General features: G+C 36.8%; 1 protein-coding gene across 1 annotated transcript; it reads right to left on the bottom strand.

Moving 5' to 3' along the window:
• Positions 1-499: 499 nt before the first annotated feature.
• LOC120166097 (myosin-6-like) lies at positions 500-23,623 on the bottom strand. Its single transcript, XM_039175459.1, has 39 exons — positions 23,365-23,623; positions 22,256-22,384; positions 21,862-22,005; positions 21,370-21,515; positions 21,132-21,288; positions 20,955-21,013; positions 20,696-20,855; positions 19,821-19,970; positions 19,591-19,727; positions 19,320-19,466; positions 19,106-19,207; positions 14,987-15,044; positions 14,795-14,896; positions 8,415-8,452; positions 8,134-8,260; positions 7,873-8,043; positions 7,650-7,781; positions 7,441-7,550; positions 7,304-7,364; positions 6,466-6,643; positions 6,140-6,345; positions 5,853-5,972; positions 5,425-5,523; positions 4,724-4,936; positions 4,499-4,638; positions 4,218-4,332; positions 4,083-4,127; positions 3,914-3,997; positions 3,657-3,827; positions 3,171-3,320; positions 2,895-3,083; positions 2,660-2,788; positions 2,476-2,546; positions 2,295-2,394; positions 2,111-2,167; positions 1,307-1,363; positions 1,153-1,233; positions 978-1,060; positions 500-730 (listed from the first exon to the last, which is right to left on the bottom strand). The coding sequence occupies exons 1-39, from the start codon at positions 23,365-23,367 to the stop codon at positions 616-618; spliced, it is 4,536 nt and encodes a 1,511-aa protein (XP_039031390.1). The 5' UTR covers positions 23,368-23,623; the 3' UTR covers positions 500-615.
• Positions 23,624-25,399: the final 1,776 nt, after the last annotated feature.

Raw genomic sequence — 25,399 nt, 5'->3', positions numbered from 1 at the left:
TGACTTGCTACTTTTTCCACATTGATAATTGAAATTGCCTTATAATGTAACATGAACCTCATATCCCGCTGTCATAACCAAAAGGAAATTAGAAAGAGATTGCAAAGTTTAAAATAATATGTAGATAAACAATAAAAAGAACATACAATTTAGAATTTACAGCCAAAAAAACGTTACCACGCACCTCACTCATAAATCCTTTTCAACTATATATGTTGTAGGTCTCCAAACTGGGATTCTTTTTACATTAAAAAAACAAAACAAAAACTGGGTCTCACCCACCAACTACAATGACACCCTAACTTCCAACTAAAGAAAGAAACCTGCCTTCTTATGGCAGAAGAATAAACCAATGAAAAACGAAACCCGGATCGACTAAACAAATCGGTGCCCCCAACTCAACAATGTCGGCTTTTACAATCTGAATGTTAAAAATAATAATAAACCAATGGAACAGTTCACAGAAGAAAACCGATGTGTGTGTGTAAATATATATATCAAGGGGGAGGGTAAATGAATTGAATTTACAACTGTTGAGTCGGCAATAGTGTTTCCGAGTCCCGATTGCTGACCTAGACTCAAAAAAGGAGACCGAACATTTAAGCTTCCGATGCCTTACTCGTGTAAAAATTTGAAGGCTGGATTCTCAACAAGTTCCTCAGCTGGTTTGACTTCCAAGAAGTCTTTCTCTTGGAGGGAATTGGAGAGGTCATCAACAGAGAAGGGGATGCTGTATTAAGAAGGGTGAATTAGTTTGTTTCTCTATTGCCTTTTACATTCCTAAGAACAAAGCTGTAATTAAAATCTTTACTGTTGCAATCTTTTACATCAACTAGGGTTCTGATAGTCTAGTTATACTGTAACCATTGACATCTTCCTCGATCAACATTCTCAATCACAAAACCCGCCTGAATGGGGATTTTTATTTGAGACAGATCAGAAATCTACTTCCCTAGGTGCATATGGTAAGAACTTACCTGGAATTGTCATCCAATAAAAAGGAACTGCTAGCAGCATCGTTTGAATCCTCCGTCATTAGTACCCTCATGCTGGAAATAACCTGTAAAAGCATGCAGGTCGCAAATATATCTTATCTGATTTCTGATTTTCCTACATAACCAAGGAAAGAGATCATATGCCATACAAACTTACACTTGGAGCAACACTTCGAGTATTGTAGTTGTCATCCCAGTACAGAGTGCATATTCTGTATAATTGCTGTACGCTAAGAATCTGACCAGACCAAAAGTTAATGTCAGACAGTATCAGAAAATAGGTTAGAATAGGGGATAGAGAGAGGGCTTACAGGGCAGAGATCGTTTGTAATTTCATCATATGAAATTCTGTACTTCTGATGTATAACCTGTTATCAGGTTTTAATAAAATTCAGCATATATCCTAGGGTAATTGAAGTATAAATATCTGGGTAATAACTAACAAAAACAAGAATACTAATCAGGAAACAATATTCTGAACAAAGAACCACTACTACAACAGGTACAAATCAGTATAACAATGATTTCACTGGTCAGGGGAAAAATTTGAAATTTCAATAGATTTACAAGCATGATCCAAAGATGGTTGAAGAACCACACTGTGCAAGCAAACAAATGCTCGTCAGATTGATAGAAGTTTGACTAACCCACAGCATCAAAAGGAAAAAAGCAAAGCTACTGGTAAATCCAGCCACTAAATATCTGCTCACTTCCCAAACCGGCTATTCTTATTATTTAAAAAGTCAGTTGTTTTGACCGTCGTATTTACATTATTTGGTTCCATACTGATTTTCACTGAATGAGGCATTTGGAAACCACTATTAATCAATATCATCTTGTTACCTCAAACTGTGCACTGTCAAACATAATAGAACAGGATCCAGCGAGTGCAAGCTAAAAGGGTTATGGAGATTATTTCAGGGATTTTTTCTCAGTATGCTAAATTATCATTATCAAAATTGTCAGTGGTAAAATATCTATGGTCAGGGACTCAAGACTAGATAACTTGGCAAGTCGAAACTTCTTACCCCTAATACCAACCAATTTCAAAAACGAAAAACAAGCAAAACAACCAATAACATTATCTATATTGCCAAAGAATGCCTCAGACATACCAAGAATCCAACAGCCTGCCTTATGTTCTTAAGTTCATCCCATGATGTCCCCGCATACTGCAGTACAAGTGAAGGAAAAGCATCAGCATCGTTATGGGCCAAAAGTACGTAAATTGTAAGGGAAACTTATGTAGCAACAAATCACCATATAAACACTGATGAAAATTACAACCAAAAAAGTTACCTCTTCTTTCGCTTGGCAGCACCAGAGCTCTAACTCGGCTAACCCAGCCTTCACATATTCTCCATTGCTAAATGTACAACACTCACGACGTAGAAGAAGGCTGGAAAATTATAAAAATAAAAATGCCAATATAACCAAACCATTTGAATCAAAACCACAAAGAACAATATACAAAACATACCTATTAAACAATTGTACATTAATGTATGAAAATGTTTGATTAAAGATCTTCTGGATAAGAACAGAAGGCACCTGAAAACCAAGTAACTGTAAAAAAACTCTGTGCAAGTAACTGGAAATCAAGATCAAAAGAGGCAACCAAAATTTATGAAGTCAAGTTAGAATTAAAAAATTAGGCCCCTTACAAAATTTTCTTTCAAAGTGTTTAGGAGAGTGTTGAGGCTGTCAATAATGCTCTGCCAGTGAGTTGAAGGCGCGTCTTTGCCAAAGGACCGCCCAGATCGTAGTGCACTTCCCTTAGATGTTCTTGGAGCCTACCATTCAGCATGACAAATTAGAAACACAAAGGGCTCGAGATTAAGATAAGTATAGCTGCAAGATACAGATTCAAATTGTTAGACTAACTGAATCACAAGATACCTGGATGCATAGAGAAAGCAAAGATGACAACTCTTTCTTCAAGTTGTCTCTAATAATTCCATAGATCTTTTCCACATATGCTGCAAGTTGCTGCTTGAAAAGCAAAGCAGGATATTTGGCCTCAACTTGGCGAACTACTAGTGCAGTATTAGCATCAAGGTTGTTGGAAGAAGTAGACGAGCGGAAACCCTGGGTTAAGAGACAAATGAATGTGAAAAATAGTCGTATACTTCCTTAAATGATATACTAGGTGGGGAAAATACAAATTTCAAATACCATAGTCATCCTTCCAAACAGAGAGGTTGCAGCAGTTGGCTTCCGACCTGGAGTTGCACCACTTGAACCAGCAGCTTTAAGACTTTTTTGGAGCAAGAACAATAACGCTGATGTGTTGGACAACCAATAAGCCATATGACGATTGTTCCTCTTCATTCTACAATAAAATTAGTTTCATTCTTCACTCACAAATCATGCATTTATGCTTGTTCTACTAAAGGAAACAGCAAGTAGAAAAAAGATGCCCAAATAGCACAATGTGGTCTTCTAAAGCAACTATTTTACAATTATTAAAGCAGGGCAATCTAATAAAGGGGAAGGAAAATATGCATAAAAAAAATCATTCAGAAAATGAGATTATTTGACCAATTAATGAGAATTAGACAATGTTAAAATTCGACAGAAAATGTTGAATGATATAAGAAAATGAAGCAGATGACACTGCCTGAAATTACTCCCGCAACAAGGAATTATACAATCAATTACCTCAATTGCAGAACCAATCATCTGAATAAGACGATCAAACACATTGGTCCTTTCAGCTTCAAAAGATTTCCAGTGGAGAAGACATTTATATATGGTAAATGCGGCAACAGGTTTTCCTCGACTGAACCCAATATCTTTTGAAACGCAATTGATCAGTGCATCAACGTTCTCCTGTTGAGAGAATGGCAGAAAAATAAGTTCACACTGCAAAAAGGAAAAGGGTTGAAGATGCAAAAATAGATTGTAGGTTCACATACGTGTTGGCGTTCAAGATTTGATCTTCGCAATTTGCCATCAGTTTCACCACCAACCTTCTTCACTGGAGTCACACTCGGTGGTTCCTGCATTAAAAGATCTTGTCAATGGTCACACTACAGAATCTAGACAGGTATGATCACAAGTATTAAAATCAGATATGTAGCATACATTTGATTTGTTTGATTCATCCATATGGTGCCCATTTTCCAAATTCTGAAAATTTTCAAAGCAAAAGAATAAGAGTCAACATCAACATAATGACAAATGAAACATGATAACAAAAAAAATAATGCCATAGTTTACCGGAAAGATTGGAATTGGTGGAAGCTGTGAAATCTTCTTAACAGGTGAATTTAACAGGGTTTGCTGCCTCAAAACTTGGTTTTCAGATTCAATGTCCGAAATCTTTTCTTCAAGACTGCTAACAAAGAAGCAATGATAACCGGGAAAAATACAAAAGGGGGGGGAAGAAATGAATAAACACAGCTTCAGCACTACGCATGCAAATGAACTCTATCCCAGTTCGGGTAGTTAACCACAGGAATTTAGCTCAAAATCTGTTCTCAATAAAGGCACAAACTAACCTGTGCATAACAGTCTTCAACTGAACCATTTTTGATTCTGCATTCAAAGCTTGTTTCAACCTTTCTTCACTTATCTTGTTTGTCTCTTCAAACTTTTTCTCAGTTTCATCAATTTTCCTTTCCAACGAACTCACCATTGCCTGTAGAACAACCCCAAGATACCCTTATATCATCATATGTTCACTATATCTTTAAGCAATTACAGATATTAGACAACCTCCTCACCTTCAGTTTTTCATTTTCATTTTTAAGCTTCTCAAGCATCACGGGGTCCACCACCGGAACCTCCTGAATTATAGGGACTATCTCAGCTGCCTTTTTGGCAGCCTCACGTTCCTTAGCAAGCAAGTCTTTGGTTTCTTTAAACTGAAGTTGCATGTCTTGCAAAGCAGACTGTAATTTTGCATTTTCTCGTGTTTTAGCCTCTTCCATGTCAACCTGCAGAGTAAGACAAGAAATTATAAATGATGAGAAGAAAAAACTAAAACTAATTTCAATTAATATTTAAAACTAAATTTAAATTGAATAAATTCTTGATATGAAATCCCATCCAAAAGTAGCTGGAAATACAGCCAGGGATTACGTGAGAGCCCCTTGCAATAAATGCATATATAGCAAGTAATTTATCTAACGAAACTAATGCAATACGGGAAGTAAAATACAACTGACAGCCTCATTACCTACAATATTAAAAGCATGAGATAGCTGTAACAAAATTAATTCCCTTTCTCCATAACATAGCACATTAAATAAAAAACACAATGTTTTGATAGAAGCCAAGCACACAATGCCTCAGTTCTGCATATCCTTGCCTCTAATGGATTAGCTATGTTTTACCAGATACAACATAAACAGAGAAAACGCCACATGCACACAACAAAATGAAAGAAAGAAACTAGCTTCAATTAATTTATTATCATTCTTACCCTCATTCGTTTCTCCAGCTGTAGCCTCCATGTCAGTTCCTCAACCTGCTTTTCCAGTTTGTTTTTTGCAGCTTGTAAAGCTCCAGTTTCCCTAGCAGCCTGCAAAGAAAATAACAACAAAAAACAGAGGGATGCATAAATAAATAAACGTCAAAGATGGCAGGACTATAGATATTTGGTTTTAGATAAGATTTCTCCAGAGCATGCGAATCATGAACAGGCTTTTACCTTGCATGAAAAAATTAAAATTAAAAAGAACCCTTAAAATTATATCTTAGCAAAGCTGCAACTTATTAGTGCTCTGATTTCACATTTAAGTAAAGAAGTGGACCACAAAAGATAATTGTGCCAACTACCAACCATTTTCAAAGTTCAAAAAGATGACAACAATTTATAATAAAAAGTTTGATGGGAAGAACAAAATATACCATCTTAAGCTTCCGCAGTTCTTTGCGAGCAATTTTTCCTCTCCATGCACATTGCGTAACAACTGCTGCTTTCTTCAACTTCAGATAATGCAACCTGGCCAAGTACTTGCGACATTGGCTCTGTTACATACAGTAAAAGTTATTCCAAGTTTTTATTTTTAAATAACTAAGAAACAAAGAGAAGTTCAGGCACTGAAACCAAAAGTGGAAAGGTAAAACCATTTTCAAAACATCAACAGAGATGCAGTATGATAAAATAAAAGAGCAATTTCAAATATTTGACCTACCTGAATCATAATTGCTGCACTGGTTTGCCTTCTGAAGCGCAGCTCATTGCGAGCAGCCATCCCCCTCATACCTGTTTGAATGGAAACAGCAGAAGAAATCAATTCTTTATAAGCTTTCCTAGCAAGATGCATACGCAAATCTCTCTGGATCCTCAAACTGGCAGCTTCTCTTCTCATGCCTTCATAAACTTTGCGAGCAAGTTGTCCTAAAATCAGCACGACAAAAACTATCAACAGATGCACATAATATGAAATGCCTCAATAAATAGTAAATTTAGTTAATTTACAACTGCCACACCCAGAAATGCATTAACAGGAATAAATACCTCTGCAGACAGATTGAATCTGCAATGCAGATTGGCGAAGCACAATGAAACTTCTGCAAGCTAAATACGAACGAATTTTCCTCTGGATAATGCTAGCAGATCTTCCTAAGACTTCAGTCCTACGGGTATCTAATTCAGCCATCTGACCAGCCCGTAGAAAAACCTTCGTCTTACCAATCTGCCAAAAATAAAATGGCATCAATATAAACTCACCCAAAATCCAACAATACAGATGCATAAAACATGTGAGTAAACAATCATGAAACAAGTGGTTGCATAAACAATTTGTTCAAAAGAAATGAATGAAGTCCCATCTGGAGGATGCATGTACTTTTTCTATATGTATGTGCTACATGATGCTCGCATCCTTGAGTATTGAAACACTAGTAAACTTGGACAATATTGCACTTATAACACCAAGTGCGTAGCTTGAAAACCAACAAGTTAGATCTGCATATGAAAGTCTTTTCTCTTTGCTAAAAGTTGCTAGCTTCCAGGAATTTTTCAAGTGTACTAGGGTTCCAGTTTCCAGAGTTGTTTCCTACCAAACCCAAGCTTGAGCAGTTTACCAAAACAAGTTAACATCTGCACTGAATATTTTTTTTTTTGACAGACGAGTTGAATTGAACCTCCTTGTTTTTTTAGTGCACATAAGACAAAGGCCAACCATAAACAAAGGCAAAACATAAACATCTTCCTGTTGCATATCTGTCGGCTAGCTTTTGGTGACATCTTGATGTCACAGGATTTTGCAAAAGTATCTGAAAACCAACCTGGTACTAATGGCAAGGAAACTCAATTTACTAAGAAACCGTTTGAATGTCCATCAGACATTTACCTGATAGCCTTGGAGCCCGACCTTCTCTAGAAGCTTTTTGCATGCAGCAACCTCGTCAGAACTAGCATGTATAATGAATGGGTCAGGGTACAGTTTGGAAGAAACCTCTTGAGAGCAAAGCAAATTATTAACTGTACCTTCCATTCAAAACTTCAGGAGCAAGGAGGCCAAATCGGTCCACAAATTCATCAAATTGTTTTCTAGTAGGATATCCAGCACAGCTAATCCTGATTGCCTCCATAACTCCCTGAAATGAGACAAACAGTGTGGATTAGTAGGAAAGCAGTTCTAAATAAACACCAAATACACAGTTCAGTTCAACCTCATAAAATATCATCATTCTTACCCCACACCGAAGTTGTTGAAGAACATTCTTACTCTCAAATATTGATGGCTTAAGAAGATTATTGGGCTTTACACAACGTATGTAATGTGGCTCAGTAGAACTGAGGGTTTCAAGTAATGATTGTAATTGTTGCTGTGTAATACAGAAAAAAGAGCATTAGTAGTCCATTAGACTGGGGGGAAAGGTAATAATATGCATTTAAGAAACATAAACACCGGCATACCTTAAATCGAGAACCTATTGATGAGAATTTTGACGATTTGGAAGACTCCTCAGCTAAAGGAGGAAATAAACCAGAAACAAAGGAGCATTTTGAAGCACTCAAAAGGGCCTGATGTTCAGCTACAACATAATCTTTGTTCTTGTCAAGGAACAACTCGGTTTGATAAGTGACCTGAAAAAGAACATTAAGAAAAAACCACTCAGCAAACTTCTTTGTTTTGATCTATGACATGAATTTATTACAAAGTGAAACCAAACATACATCACCAGCATAATGGCAAATTGTGAAGTCACTACGAGACAATTTGGGCTTGCAGAACCGCTTATGGTTTTTAAACGTCTGATACAGCTTCTGAGCAAATGTTTCATGCGTTGATCTTGGAAACATGCTTTTAAAATTTAAAAAGGGAACATACAAGAGAGGAAAAACTTCATCAACATCAAACAAAAACAATTGATATAATTCATAATTAAATTTGGGTAGCTGATAGAAACTTCAAATTTTGAAAATTCAAAAATAAGTAAATGCAAGCTACATCTTACCAAGCCTCATCTAGAAGAGCAATTATGCCACCTGGTTTCTGCAAAACAAGAACAGGGAAAATGGATAGAATATAACAAACAAAATAACCACCAAATAATTGTATGAACCATTTAACACTTTTGATTCACTGATGTGATAAACAAAAGCCAACCCATATCTAGGCATATGATTAGTAAGAATGTTCAAAACACCCAAAAAAAAAGGAGAAAAATAAAATATTTCTTTGTGACCGGAGGAAAGGAAACGAGAGAAAAATGTGAGAGCACATAAACGTGTGAAAGGATTAATTCTTACGAAAAAAGATAGTTTCTCAAGCACAGTGACAACAGTCACAAGAGTACTCAAAAAAGATTCATCAGAAATTGCCGAAGACAGTACAATGATAATTAAAAAATCAACACCAATATCAAATAAGGATGATTCTAATGCAAGATTCAAAATGATGTTTCGATAGAAAGAGGAAATTATTGTCACATGGAACTTCAAATGTTTCAATGATTTAAGTAGCAATCAACTGAATCATTACTCTTCCATCATTTTCAAGCAACTTGCTTGAAGCCGACATTACTTTCTACATTCTTTGCACACGAAACTCATCCAAAACTGTGAGTTATAGTTAGATGTAAATACTAGTATTCTATTTTGACTCCAACTTTAGAACTCTTCTTAATCTCAAACTCTTGAAAGCACCTGTATATATACTCCTTTTGTATACTCAGATTGTAACGTTAAATACAAAAATAATCTGTTTTTGAGAAGTTCAAATCTACATGGTATCAGTCGTCGGAGTCGACCCAAGCTTTGCTCCCGCCGCCGTTTGACAGAAATTCGACCGGCAGTGTGCTTTCATTGCACTGCCGCTCTCTCGATCATAAAAATCCCATCACCCCGCCACCCGCTCCATTGTGAAATACCCATCGCAGAACCATCCTCCTTGCTGCGCCACTCCCGTCGTAGCGTTACTCTTCTTGTAGCGCTGCTCCTGTCGCAGCGTTGCTCTTCTCGCAGCACCGCTCCTGTCACAGCGTCGCTCTTCACACAGTACTACTCTCATCGCGTCACCGGCCCCAGCACTTCCCAATCGGATTGCTGCCTCATCGGATAGATGCCCTAATCGCAACATTCCTCCATCGCAGCACCATCGTGGCCGGCAATGGTTCATCCGCAATCATCCAAAGTCCCTCCGGACATAGGCACCTCCGTTGCTCACTCAATCACCACAGATGCAGGCTCCTCTTCCATCACATGCAGGCTCCTCTTCCATCACATGTCATCGATTGAATGGCGGTAATTATCTTCCCTGGTCTCAATTAGTTCGTTTGTATCTCACTGGTCGTCGGAAGCAACAGTATCTCTAGGCAAATAAGTTGATTCCAGACCCGTCCGATCCTCAAAATGAAACATGGCTGACCAAAAACACAATGATCATGTCCTGGCTACTCAACTCCATGCTACTTGAAATTGGTGAAAATTTCATGCTATATACAACTGTCACTGAAATCTGGATTGCCGCTCGTGAAACCTATTCCAATCTTGATAATTTGGCTGCCTTGTTTGGAATCGAATGTCAGATTAGTTATTTCAAACAAGGCGATCTGAGTGTCACACAATACTTTACTCAGTTGTCTCGCATGTGGCATCAATTAGATCTCTTCGAATCTCACGACTGGCACTGCGGCGTGGATGCAAGACTTTTCAAAGGGTTGCTCGAGAAACGTCAGGTGTTTTAGTTCCTTTCCGGGCAAAAAAATACTCTCGATGACATCTGTGGCAGAATTTTGGGCATTAAACCTCTTCCATCCCTCCGTGAAGTGTTTACCGAAGTCTGCCGTGAAGAAAGTCGTCATTCATTGATGCTTATGTCTGCTGCTATTGACGGTTCGGCACTAGTCACTCACTCGACAAGTGATGATCGCTCAAAGAAAGGTCGTCCTTGGTGTGACCACTGCAAGAAAGTCGGCCATGTTTGTGAAAAGTGTTGGAAACTTCATGGCCGCCCTGCTGACTGGAAACCTTCCAAATCATCCTCCCAGCGTGATTCTCACGAAAATACTCTAGTAGCAGTTCGTTTAACCTTCATCAGCGGGAAGAAATCAAGCAAATCTTCGGTCAAATCTATTCTTCTTCTGAACCGAAACACGCATGTGATGTGGGTGAAGGTAGATCTAACTTTGCTCCATTCTCTAGGGGTTGTGTTTCTTGGATTGTTGATTCAGGCACAAGTGACCACATGTGTTGATTCAGGCACAAGTGACCACATGACGGGTGATTTCACCCTCTTTCAGATTCTTTCTGTAGTGTTCGAACGGCTGGTGGTTCACTTTCTTCTATTATGGGCAATGGCTCAATTTAGATTAACAGTCATATCACTTTATCTAATGTTCTTTATGTCCCAAATTTAGCTTTCAATCTGCTTTCAATCAGTAAATTATATGCGGATTTGGGTTGTGCTTCCTGATTTAACTATGATATTTGTGAATTTCAGAAATTGAGCTCGAGGATAGTGATTAGCAATGCTAAGGTTCGTTGTGGCTTATACATCCTTGAAGCACCTTCTTTGGTTCACAAGACAACACCATCTACTACTGTGTCCTCGTATGCTTCCATATCTCCATCTCCCAGTAATATTCTGCTGAAGTTGTTCTATGGCATTTAAAGTTAAGTCATCCGAGTTTTAGTTATCTTGCTAAATTGTTTCCCAAATTGTTCGTTAATAAAAATCCATCTTTTTCTTGTGATATATGTCATCTTGCTAAACACGTTCGCAGTACGTATTCTCCTTCTCATCATTCTTCCAAACCATTTTTCGTGGTACATAGTGACATTTGGGGTTCATCTCGTGTCAAAGGCTTACATAGGGCTTGTTGGTTCATCTCTTTCATCGATGATCACTCTCGCACTACATGGACTTTTCTCATGAAAGATAAATCCGAGGCTGGGGGAATTTTCAAACGCTTCCATAAAATGATTGAGACCCAATTTCAAAGCTCTATCGGTATTCTCAAATCCGATAATGGTAGTGAATATTTCTCTAAATTGTTAGGGTCTTTTTCAGGAAAAAGGAATTGCCCATCTCACTTCTTGTGTTGATACATCACAACAAAATGGGATAGTCGAACGTAAAAACCGGCATCTTCTTGAGATAACCTGAGCCCTTCTTTTTTCAACCCATGTTCCTAAGTACCTTTGGGGTGAGGCTCTCTTAACCGCAACCTATCTTATTAATCGCATGCCCAATAAAGTCCTTAAATTTCAATGTCCACGGGATGTGCTTTCTCAATTTTTTCCTCATTTTAAATCATTCTTTACTGTTATTCTTCTTCGTGTCTTAGGTTGTACAGTTTTCGTCCATGTCGTTCCCCAACTAAGTCCAAACTTGATCCCCGGGCAGTTCGTTGTGACAAAAGGGTTATCGATGTTACTCTCCTTCTACCAAGAAAATGTTCACTTCGATGGATGTTACCTTTCTTGAACATAAACCTTTCTTCTCTAAAGTTGAAATCTAGTGGGAGAGTGAGTGTGATTTCAGCTTTTTCCAACTCATACAGAGTTACCATCAACCTATCTCTCACTGAACCTATAGAAGCTCAACCATTGCCTAAAACTATCATACCACATAATACTGAAACCCCACACCAAACCAATTCACCTAAAATATCTAATCCATTTATGTCTCCATTTGTTCCCCAAACTGATATTCATACCTACAAAAGGCGACCAAAATTCACCTCACCCGTTCCTACACCGTCGACGCATTGTCAAGAGCCAGAACCAGGCTCAGATTCCTTGGAAGGTGAAGAAGATGATCAAAGTAAGTTAGATAATTTGGTTGATACTAGTGAACTTCCCATTGCCCAAAGAAAGGGAGTAAGAAGGTGTACAACTCATCCTATCAATAAATTTGTTGCTTATGGTAAACTAATGTCTGGGTTTAAGTCATTTACAACCAAAATTGACAGCATCCGCATTCCAAAGATCATAGGAGAAGCTCTAAAAATTCCTGAATGGAAGAAGGCAGTAGAAGAATAACTGTCAACCCTTGAAAACAACAAATCCAAGATTATTTGTGATCTTCCCAAAGACAAGAAGGCAATTGGTTGCAAATGGATCTTCATAGTCAAATACAAGACAGATGGCAACATTGAACGGTATAAGGCCAGACTTGGCAAAGGGGTTCACTCAAACCCAAGGAGTAGACTATCAAGAAACTTTTGCTCCAGTTACAAAACTCAACACTGTAAGAGTACTTCTATCCTCAACAGTTAATAAGGATTGGACACTCCATCAACTTGATGTCAAAAATGCATTCCTCAATGGCAATTTTGAAAAGGAGGTTTATATGTAAATTTCACCGGGTGTGAAGATGAAATCGAAAAATCAGCAGGTATGCAAGTTGTTGAAGTCATTATATGGACTAAAACAATCCCCTCGTGCCCGGTTCGATAGATTCACGAAGATACTCCTACAAGACAACTATAAGCAATGTCAATCTGATCATACTCTGTTTGTGAATACTGATACAAACAATAAAAGGACAATCTTAATTGTCTATGTTGATGATATCATCATCACAGGTGATGACTTCAAAGAAATCGAAAATTTGAAGACATTGCAAGCAAGAGAATTTGAAATCAAGGAGTTGGGGACCTTGAGGTATTTTTTGGGAATGAAGTGGCGAGATCAAAAGAAGGGATCGTCATAAATCAGAGAAAGTATATTCTGGACTTACTATCTGAAACTAGATTTACAGGTTACAAGCCTTCGAAAACTCCCATGGAAGCAAATTTGAAGTTAAAAGAAAATGGAAGTCCAGTAAACATAGAACAATATCAAAGGTTAGTGGGCAAGCTCATCTACTTGTCACTTACTAGACCAGACATAGTCTTCTCTATGAGTATTGTGACTCAGTACATGAATTATCCTAGAGAAGAACATTTGGAAGCAGTATCTCATATTTTAAGGTATTTTTAGGTGACACCGGGTTGGGTTAATTTTCAGAAAACATGAAGATAAAACAATCAAGATCTTCTCAGATTCAAGTTGGGTTGGAGAGTTAACAGATAGGAGATCAACAAAGGGTTATTGTTCGTTTGTTTGGGGAAATTTGGTGACTTGGAGAAGCAAGAAACATATTGTAGTTTCCAGAAGTAGTGCAGAAGCAGAATATCGAGCAATGGCACTTGGAATTTGTGAAGGCATTTGGTTACAACGACTCTTAACTGAGTTAGGAGTTGGTGAAAAAACCAACTTTGAACTTCAAAGTGATAGCAAGTCGGCTATAAGCATTGCCAAAAATCCGGTACAACACACGACAGAACTAAGCATGTGGAGATCGACAAACACTTCCAATAATAAATTCGACGAGATTACGTCCAAGCTAGGTCTTTACAACATATATTCCCCAGCTTGAGGGAGTGTGCAAGTTATAGTTAGATGTAAATACTATTATTCTATTTTGACTCCAACTTTAGAACTCTTCTTAATCTCAAACTCTTGAAAGCACATGTATATATACTCTTTTTGTATACTCAGATTGTAACGTGAAATACAAAAATAAATATGTTTTTGAGAAGTTCAAATCTACAAAAACATGTTAGATGAAAATTGTACTAATATCATTTGATCTAGTTATAAGTGACTAGTTTTGTTTTATTCTAGACTATAGCTGGTGGCTAAGCTTATTTATAATTATTTCAACATCTGACACTTGATCCATCTCTGATCTCTATACTCTTTACTTGTTGTTCTTCCCCAAATTTCTTCTCTTGTTTTCAAGCTGAGCATTTTACACCAAGATCCTCAGCAATCGGGTTTTTTCCCATGTTATAAATTTTTCAACGAGAGTAAAGCAATAAGGTTGCTCTTAGTACATTATTTAAGCAACATCCAACATGAAGAACAAACGGCTTAGCAAACATCGAGGTAATTTCATTTTTCAAGGAGATGACCAAAAGATATTTGAAATAACCACAGCATTAGATTATTCATCATTAACATTCATCCTAAACATGTTCCATGAAAACAAAGAATCCTAAACATGTATGCAACTAGAACTGAAATCACCAGACAAAAATGTAAGGAAACTATAAAATAGTTAAAAGCATGAGTGTACCGTTCAAGCAGATGTGCCTTAACACAAATTTCTTTTAATAAAGATTTATAGCTAATAACACAAAACCAACTCCAGGGTCCTTCACAGATATTCAATTATACATAGATTTGTTTTTATGGGTGTGAATATTGAAGGAGCAGATAATAAAATACTAAAACCAATCTGTAACAGACAAGCCAAAATCAATGGAGAGGTATAATCATGAAGGGGGTTTTTAACGAGGCCTCCACTTCCTATCAAAAAAATGGAGAGGTATATTCAACATACCTTTTCAATGAGGTCCAGAACATCCTGATTATCAACAAATTCAATGTAGCTCCAATTAATTTCTTCTTTTGTATACTCTTCTTGCTCCATTTTGAAGACGTGCTGAGCCAGAATATTTTAGAGGTATCACACACTATTGAACAAGAAACAGGAAAATGTTGAGCATGAAGTGGATGTCTTTCATCAACAAACCTGGTTGAAATGCTGCTGCAATTTCTCATTTGTCAAGTTAATGCAGAATTGCTCAAAACTGCAAAGAAAGTGATATAAACATCAGATAAACAGATGGCAATAACAAGCACCCAAAAGTTAGCAGTCACTAGTTTTAATCATGATTAACTTTTTATATTATAGATTCCAACGTAAGAAGAACAATGAGAACTGTCATTCCATGAACTCTCCATCGAACTATGCACCATCACTGCCAAACTACAACATAAAATACCAGTTTCTTCTCTCTTGATGACAGCAGCAGTGAAAATGCCAACATGATTTACAACCCAGATATTATTATACAGGTCTAATTATAACTGGAACAGCCTTGATGCAAATATTAAAATATTAAACTTCAACATTTAAATGATAGTGCTAATTCTCCTTTTGGCCCTTGTCTATAGTGAGAGAAGCTCCAGCTTCTCTCTAACCTAGGTGTTTTCAAATTTCAAATTCCAGTAGCCCAGGCGTCTTTTGATAATTTTTCTCTCTCCTCCAACTTTCCACCCGTGGTCCGCCGCTGACGTCCGCCGTCCTCCGCTACATTCCAACCACCGTTTGAAGCTGTTTTTCCCTGGAAAGAGCGCTGACTCACGGTGATTTCAAATCTACCCTTAGATTTGCGATTGGGACTTTCAATCGACGCAGATCTTCACGTGATCCTCCGCCGGGTTTCGTTGCTTCCCGTCGACCGTGGTTGTCTCAGGCTCACCACTGGACTCTGCTTCTTCTCGCGTCCAAACCCCATATCCTAACGTCGAGTTTCTGTTCTTCTCTTCTGTAATTTCCAGTGTACTGGTTCGGTAAATACCTATTCTTCAAACTTTCAGTTTTTCCAATACATCCCTTTCCAGCCACCCAGTTCTCTCCATGGAATCCCATCGCCCGCCTCATTCCAGGCGAACTCGTGGGGTCGCTGCAACAGCCAAAGGAGGTGCAGACGCTGTGAAACCCACTAGTACCCCTTCTGGACCCGTCGATGCAATATCTCTTTCCTATTTCGGCAAGGAAAAACATGAGAGGGAGAACGAAAAGGAGAGAACAAAGCTCCGGAAAAGGAACAGGCGAGCCTACACCAGGCGTATGCTGGCCGGATTGAGGCAGTTCGGTAATTTCCATCTCTCCGAGCATTCTAATATGAACGATGTACTAGCCGCCTTGGCCCGTGAGGCAGGTTAGACAGTTGAGGCCGATGGCACTACCTAGAAGCACTCGCCTTCGTCCCATAATCAGCAAAATTTAAGGGTATTTTCAGGGAGGTCGGGTGAAAGTCCTTTATCAACCGGGTGTTCTACTTCAGATTGTCAACCACCTGTTGTTAGGACTGAGGACAATGGAATGTCTTCTTCTCAAGGAGGGAAACAAAAGGTCAGAAAGAATTCTATAGTACAGGCATCATCAGTTTTTCCTATCATTGATTTTGATCATGATAGAACTAAAGAGAGCACCACGAAAGGGTACTCCTATGAAAAGTTTTCTGAAGTAACGAAAAAGAGAAGAAATGGGTTTCAAAATTGGTCGAAGGATGATCATCCAAGAATCGGAAATGGGATCAGAAATGGTTGTTACACGATTTTTATCGATAACCTTCCAGAGACAATCCATTGGAAGAGACTTGGGTCTATTTTTGGCTCTCATGGCCAAGTTATTGATGCCTTCATTCCTAAGAAAAGAAACTCGAAAGGGGTTCGTTTTGGGTTTATTCGCTATGCAACAATTGAAGAAGCCAGGATAGCGATATCAAAGATGAATGGTATTTATGTATACGGTAGCAAAGTTAAGAGTCTCTTTGGCTAAATATAAACCCCGACAATCTTTCTGGAGGAAGTCCTCGACAATTGTTCATAGTAAGTCTGCGAGGGAAGATATTTCGAGGAATAAACTCTTTGAAGTTGAGGGCGTAGTCGACGAAGATAAACTACAAGTGTTGAGCAACTGTCTTGTGGGGTGGTGCAAGAACTTTATAAAACTTGGAAATCTTGCTAACCAAATACAAGTCAAAGGATTAGCTGGTTTCACGCTAATGAGAGTTGTTGGTAATGTAGTTCTCATGGTTTTTGAAGACTCTGATTCGTTGAGAAGCGTGAAGGATGATAAGTTAGAGACGCTTGCAGAATGGTTTTCCAGAGTGGAAACTTGGTCAGAGAGCCTAGCGGTGGAGTGCCGGCTCGTATGGTTAGTTTGCGAAGGTATCCCTTTTCACGCTTGGAATTGGGATACTTTCAAAAACATTGCAACTAAGTGGGGCAAGTTAATAGCAATTGACAACAGTTGTGAGTTTCCATCGTCTTTTGATCGGGCTAAAATTCAAATACTCACAAATGTTAAAGGGAGAATTGATGAGGTGTTGGAGTTGAAGGTCGGTGATAATTTATTCAATGTCTTGGTGCATGAAGTTGATCCTTCCTTCAAACCTAGTTCTTGGGTCCCTGAAGATTGCGATATTTCTTTAGATCTTGTTCCTCCTTCTGGATCGTGATTGTTATGCGGTTGTATTCAGAGGTGTTTTCTAGTTTGGGGTGGTAATTGTTGGTTTTTATTTTGCTATGTTATCTTACATCTTGAGGTGTATTTTAGAAATAGGGTTATTGTCTTAGGGGTTTTTTGTTTGAAGATGTAAGATTTCTAGGTGATATGGTTTGTATTGGTGTATATTTCCTGTATAAGGGATTGGTGTTACCACATGTACTTGGTCTACAATTTAATAAAATATGAGGCACTCTTTTCTTCCTTCCTATGTTCTTCCACATACTTTTAAGTATGTGGAAGAATACGAAGGGAGTTTTTAATGAGACCTCCAACTTCTATAAAAAAAACATTTAAATGATAGTAATGTATATAAGCCTTCCATAATATTACTTTAGGAATTCATCGTAGAACTGTTGAAAGGCATTATATCACACAACTAAAACATATCCATGAGGTATAGGATAACGAGCTCAACAATATATTTAATTTTTATGTTGCTCACCCAAACCTGCGGAATCGAACAACGTAGCCTCAAAACAATTCATTCTGCACTTAGCAGAAGTTGTGTCAAGTAACACAAGGGAGGCATTATATCACACAACTAAAACATATCCATGAGGTATAGGCTAACGAGCTCAACAATATATTTAATTTTTATGTTGCTCACCCAAACCTGCGGAATCGAACAGCGTAGCCTCAAAACCATTCATTCTACACTTAGCAGAAGTTGTGTCAAGTAACACAAGGGACAAATTTCAAAATAAAAAAGATAAACATCTAGGTAACTGATTTTTAAACCTCCAGTCAACCAATTGCCCTGTTTGCTTTCGTTAAAATTACCAAAAAGCAAAGCCAGTTCCACAAGAAAACAAAAACACAGGCACTTACAAGGACCATGGGCCCAAAAAAGGAAATTAGAAATAAAAATTTAACAATTCCAAACATGCCTTAGAAAAATAACATACAGACCAAATGCCAATGGGACTTAGAGTTATATGCTCAATTCCAAACCCGTAAACAATGTTCAATACAACAGATGCTCTGAGAAACTAGGAACAATGGGACAATTACAAATATACAGCATAACCAATTACATATGCCCAAACAAACTAAATATTCAGAAAGAAAATAATTGGTGACAAGATAACTTTTAGCATGACAGTCGGGAAATTGTAATGTTGAATTAGAGGGTGACAGCATCATATAGCTAAGCAACTATTAACAGGGTAAGTAAACTGCATTCATACTCATAAAGCCAACGAATGCCTTAAATCCTAAAGCTCTAAAGAAAACTCTCTTGATCACTACAAAGAAAATGAAACTCCGTTGCCAAAAACCATCAGATCCATTAATAGATATTTGTTTGTTGAAAGTTAATGCAAAGAGTGAGCGCATATCGAGACAATGCTACATGAAACAAGAAGAGAGATGTGCAGAACATCCAAATGGACCACCTTTACCATGCCTTAACAAATGGAAATAGGTCTCCCAAAACACTACTTTTAGTGTCAAATAATGACTAAAGTATTAACTGTAGCTCGTGAGACAACTTCCATACCATTCTATTCATTGGTTTCAAAAAACCAACCATGGTCAACTATGAAAACAACAGGCATACCAGTTAAGCACCTGTTAGTCTTGAAACTCTCGAATCCATAAATATCCAGCACCCCAATTAAGTACTTTGAGTCAGGATCTTGACCAATTGAACTATTGATCTTATTCACGATCCTGTAAAATTAAAAAAAACAATGTCAGGAATAACAGTCCTAGACAGAACAAAAACAAATAACAACCAAATTCAACTCTAAAGTGTTTCTACTCGGACAGAAGGGAAACATACCAGTCGAACAACCTCGAGTACACAATTTTAGCCAAAGCATCTCTACTAAGAGCAGCAGATGCTGGATCCAGCCATTTTGTAATGGTTTCATCACGAGTTACAATAACGCGCTTACACAAAGAATCTTCTAGTAACTTCTCATCGCACCTAAATAAAACTGGGGATTAAACATGCTCTCTTTCTTATCTTACAAAAGCATATAAAAATGAAAAAACATCAAAGATATGTCTTTCAGCCTATGTTAGTCCACGTCTGTAAATTGTACACTTACATGAAAAGCTCAGCAGCAGTCCTCAAATGAAATAGAGATTTTTCATCTTTGGGTACTGATGAGTCCACTTCCTTCCCTTTAGCAAATTCAATGTTCCCAAGATGGAGAATTGCTGCCACAACCCGGAATATTGCATCCTGACAAATGGCAGAAGCAACAACCAATATGACAAATTTTAGAAAACATTATGCTTAAGGATCATCTCACAGGATAATGTTTCATTAACATACCTGCTCATCAGAACTTATTCCAACAATATCCATCGCCTTTCTTGTAGCAATATATTCCTTATAATCATCAACTCCATCCAACTCATAGCAATTAGATTGGTTTAGATAGTGAAACGTTCTTGGGTTTCCTAATTTGTACTGCTCAATATCCTGAAAAGTAAAAGAGAATGAAATGCAGGACAGGAGGAGACAAACATTCAAATTTATGAGAATTGACAATCTGAAGCATTACAATCTCATGTATGAAAATTTGTTCTCTTTTCAGAAGATATGAAACGCTCTCACAAACTGCACAACTATTCATAAGTGAACAAAATCGTAGGTCCAAGATTTTCCTACTCTCTTATAATCAGATAAATTGAACAAACTGCTAAAAAAGGCTTTCAAGAACCCCCTTATATTGGATCCTCTACACCACTACTATATCAAGCAATGATAGACTCTCGAGACAACTGAGATTCCCGGGAATCAAACTTGGAAAATATTAGATACAATCCACTAACACAACTTTGAATCCGAGTTATTTGTTTAGAGCAAGAAAAAAGAGAACTAGGAACCAAACTTTGTACACATATAGTAGAGATTAAATTTAATATTTTTAAGACTCGTGTCAGCAAATGCATCAAAAGGACACTATCAATCCCATAATCTTGCTATTTTAGAGACTTCTAATCACCTCCATTCACCCAACGGCATGTAATGCCAGTGTTCAATTCTCATCCTAACCAATCTATTTATTCATTGACTAATGTGAAAGATAAACAAGTGCACAACTTTAGGTAATCCATAGATTTTAATGCTTATTGAGGGAATGAATACAAGAACATATAATACTTCATAAGCAACTTGATTAAGCAATCAAAAGCCACACACACCTCTTGTGGTGCCGCACAAAGCATGTAGAAACAGTGATAATTTCTCTCTGGGTCAGACACTTGACAAACACGCGATCTTTCTAGCAAATAAGTTCTGATTGCAGCTCCTGAAATCCTTCCCCTCTGGTCAAATTGAATCTCCACAAACTTACCGAAACGACTACATTCAAAATAATGCAAATAGTAATTAAAAACAATGGTTTTGATGTAGAATCTACAGAACATGCAGCATGTGAAACTTGATTATAAATATTCTTACCTTGAGTTATTGTTCCTGACAGTCTTTGCATTACCAAATGCTTCTAAAACAGGGTTGGACTGCAGAATAGCAAAAAGGAAAAACAAATGTTGTTTAACAGTGTTACTAGGATGATACATTCAAACTATCAAAACTAGACTTAATGTCTCAAAGATCTAAATACATTGCCACATTTACCTCTAGAACTTGCTGCTCAACTGATCTTCCTTCAGCAGCAGCTCTACCCCCCATGTAAGCAAGATACCGCATAAGCAACTTTGTACTTTCTGTTTTTCCAGCCCCACTTTCACCACTGACCAAAATCGACTGGCTTATTCCGTCATTGATCATTAATCTGCATTAACAGAAAGCAATTTTCATTGTCAAAAAACAAGCTATCCTATAAAATGAACTTCTACTCAGAACAGCAGGGTACCTGTAGGCAGCATCAGCTACAGCAAAGGGATGTGGACTCAACTCACCAAAGGCTGCCCCTTTGTATTGTGCCATCATATGGCTATCATAAAGATGAGGTAGTTTTCTGAATGGGTTTACAGCAATCAATATATTTCCCGTATACGTCTGGAAGCACCATTCAGGACAATTACCTCCTTTTGTCAGTAAATTTTCAAATATGATGCAACCAAAAGATTTCACCCACATTCATAGATGCAATGCACCACAAAAAATGCAAAACATGCATCAAATATGCAACAATCAATGTATTCCGGTATATGCCTGAAGGCACCATTTCAGAATTGCCTCCTTTTATCAATTACTTCAAAAACATGATGAAAGATAAAGATGTCACCAACATTCAACAGTGCAATATACCACAAAGAAAGCAAATACATCAATTCTGCCAAAGGGAAATGAAAAGACAAAAAAAGAACATAAAAAGAAAGTGAACATTTGCTTTAAATCTTACATATATTTCATTCATATCATATCTTGATCTTAAATTCTGAAGGACTCCCGGTTCATGCAAGTAAGCCAGCTTCGTCATATCATCAACTCCACAAGGTGGGGCCTCAGCATCTTTAGGATAGACGTTTGAAGCCTTGACAACGACCTGTTGCAAAAGCATAGGAAAGTAAAATTAAAACAACAAGCTCATCCGAGCGTTATATCCTCTTGATGGATTTCCATTATAACATACTAGACTGCTTGAGATGTAAAAGGGGGAGGGGAAGAAATATTTAAGCCATATGAACATGATCGTGGCAATCAAACGGCAAACAACCAGAATTAGCCAAAACAAAAGTAACTGAGATTCATATGCACAGAAAATATTCCATTTAGATTTTACAAAAACAACTCACCATCTTCTCTGAAGTGCACATGACTTTAATATCTTCACCATTAACCTCCACGATTTCACCATCTATCCAAGCAATGTCAGGATCCTCCACCCAAACAAGAGATCCAACCACAAGACTGGTTGTGACAACCTACAAAAGGCAAGAGTGCTCATGACTTAACAATTAAAAAGAAATTACCATTATAGATACCTTTTAGTCAAGATTCAAGCATTCAGGCAAAACCACATAAGATAGGTTCTCACTTTGCAGTCTCAAAATGAGTTTTCATTGGAACTATACAGATAGTGCAGAAAACATGTAAAAAGTTCTCTAGTACAAGGAGGCAGTTAGGTCACCATTCCTACTTCAATACATATACAATGAAAAAGGTTTAGATCGAAGGGACATACACACTACTATTTCTTGTTTGAAAACCATTTAAATGGAAATGAAGGGATTTTGGCAATTATGTGATGCATCTAATACCCGCCAAACTCATTCTTTTTAAAACCCTTTCAAATTGAGGATTTTTTAGGGAAAAGTTTATTAGATATATGTTGAAATTGAGCCTCATTATAGATAAGGAGTCAATAAAAACACTAAATTTACAAATTGGAAAGCTAAGCACATTCCAATTTAATGGCTTCAAAATCATATAAACAAAAAGACCATCATACTTTCCACGCTCAAAGCTAGTTACTTACATGGACATAAATCACCAGAAAAATCACAACCCTAACATTGAAGGTCATACTCAACCAGCTATCAACACATACTCATAAGACCAAACTCAAAACTGAACCGCACTCAGAACAAAATGTACTGCCTCAAGATCTAGTCAATTGCAATATGGTCCTTAACTAAAATTTTATCGCCAGCCATATTCAAGTACCATATCAAACAAAGGCAAGTAAAACCCCAAAACACGGATCTAAGTAACCAAAAAGATTAGTGGAGCGGAACAAAACAATAGCTAGCTTCAGCTCAAGTTTAAATCAGTCAACCACAAGTCCACAAAATCACCCAAAGATTTCTTCAAATCAAGGCCGTCCAAAGATAGAAATTAAAAATAATAACACAGGAAATGAAATGCAAGAAGGAAAAAGCCAAAGATATGATGAAAAAAATACCATGTTTATCCTTTAACCGAGACTGATCCGATCAGAAACTTGCCTTGCTTCTCGATCTATTCCCAAGGCGTTGAAAAATAATCATTCAACACAACACTCAACCGATAAAACTATCGGAAATGGTCTACTGTTCTAAACGATTTACACTACAAAAAATTCCAAACAAAAAAAAAAGAAGCGTGAGTCTCTTCAACAAAGATTTTTGCATATATTTCCTCGAAGAAGAGATTAAGCCTCCCGTTTCGTTTGCTCTGTTTATGAAAGCAGCAGCTTCTTTTCTTCCTCTCCTTTTCTTCCTCTTCCCGGTCTTTAACTCTTTAAGTTATTTATTTATTTATTTTTGGTTTTATTTAGTAATTTGTTTTGGTTAATGGGATTGAGGAAAGATAAGCGTTTTATTCCAAGTGAGATGAAATTCCGATAAAGCCGTAGATTTGGAGATGTAATTACGACAGGTAGACAAGGTCAAAGTGAGGGGTGTCGGGTTCTTGCAAACTCGAAATGGGAGGGCGGTAATCGGTTCTTTAGTTAGTGGGTAATGATGTTCTCGTCGGTTGGGTTTGGAATACGTGCGGTTTCGTTCTTGCAATGTTTCGTGGGACCCAAACTATTTGACGAGGCCAATATCAAATTAGGTAAGATGGCATCATCCAATTTAATGTGTGCTAAATATGAATTTTACCCTAAACCTGCGATAGCGTGCATGAAATGTCATCTCTTCTTTTCCTCTACAAAAGAAAAGGATCTTATAAACAATTTTTTTTGGGGGGGGGGGGAATATAATTCAATAACTCAAAATAAGAAAAAGAAAATATTATTATCCGAAGTATAATAATATAATTCTCTTATAGCGTATAATAAATTATTATTTTTTTCTATTTTTTTAAAAGTATTTTAGTTTTCAACGTTTTAATTTTCTATCAAAATATATTTTGTTTGATGAAAACTATTAATTAACTAGCGATTACTAACATGATATTTCTGTATGTGTTTAATTGACATGGCATGTATCACATCATTCAAAATGATATCATGACATTTATCATATCATTTTAAGTGATAATGTGATAAGTGTCACGGTGACATATAACCATTTTGTTCAAGATAATAAGATAAAAAAAATCCGGTTTTATTTAAAATTATTATTATTCTTTTAAGTACAATCAATCATATTAAATCAATATATGATATAAAAATTAAATTCTATTAAATCAATGTATTTGTATAATTATAACTAAAGTAATAATTATAAAATATAAATAGATACATAATTGAACTATATTTAAATATAGGGTAGACCATCTAACTATAGTCTCTTCTTATTTTAACCATCATTTTAAAATTTTGTCAATTAGGTCATCAATTATTTAAAGGCATTAAATAAACCACTAATCGTTAACACTTAATGGATAATGTGACGTGGCTGTTAAATATTTTGGCATAATTATAAATTTTGTTCCTATTACTTGTATATTATATCAATTTAATCATATTTTTAATAAATTAGAATAAATTTAACCTTCTAATCAGATAATATCATGTGTCACTAGTGATAGATGTCACAACAGTCACGTGTCACTATTCGACATTGAAAGGTTAAATTTATTTTAACCAAGCATAAATGAAGGCAATGAGAACTGAATATAGGACACCTAGGTGAAGTAGTATGCACTAAATCCTTGAGTCAATACTACTACTTGATATAATATTGACAACATGTAGTATATATTTGTATATTAGCGTATAAATATTTAACAACTTATGTTTTGCTAAATATTTAACAACTTATGTTTTGCTAAAAATGGCAACATGTAGTATATATTTGTATATTAGCGTATAAATATTTAACGACTTATGTTTTGCTAAAAATTGCCCAGTATCGATATCAAAGGGGCAATATCAATACTCTTCCCCTCAATATTGATACTCCTTGTTGAAACTACCCATAAATCATATCAGTTCATTAAGTATCGATGCTCGAACTCAGAAATGTCTTATTTAAGCTCAAGAAACACTCAAGAATCATTCCAAAGGT

The sequence above is a fragment of the Hibiscus syriacus genome, unplaced genomic scaffold, assembly GCF_006381635.1.
Source record: "Hibiscus syriacus cultivar Baekdansim isolate YM2019G1 unplaced genomic scaffold, ASM638163v2 tig00111621_pilon, whole genome shotgun sequence".
NCBI classification, from domain to species: domain Eukaryota; kingdom Viridiplantae; phylum Streptophyta; class Magnoliopsida; order Malvales; family Malvaceae; genus Hibiscus; species Hibiscus syriacus.
Note: the sequence above shows the minus strand (reverse complement) of the source record. Positions and strands in the feature narration are given on the sequence as shown.

What these genes read in the sequence shown, in the direction of transcription:
- LOC120166097 (XM_039175459.1), bottom strand. An exon ending in TCGGGCTCCAAGGCTATCAG is followed by an intron (nt 6,644 to 7,303) that starts GTAAATGTCTGA and finishes TATTTTTGGCAG; the next exon opens with ATTGGTAAGACGAAGGTTTT. An exon ending in ACACTTTGAAAGAAAATTTT is followed by an intron (nt 2,547 to 2,659) that starts GTAAGGGGCCTA and finishes CTTGGTTTTCAG; the next exon opens with GTGCCTTCTGTTCTTATCCA.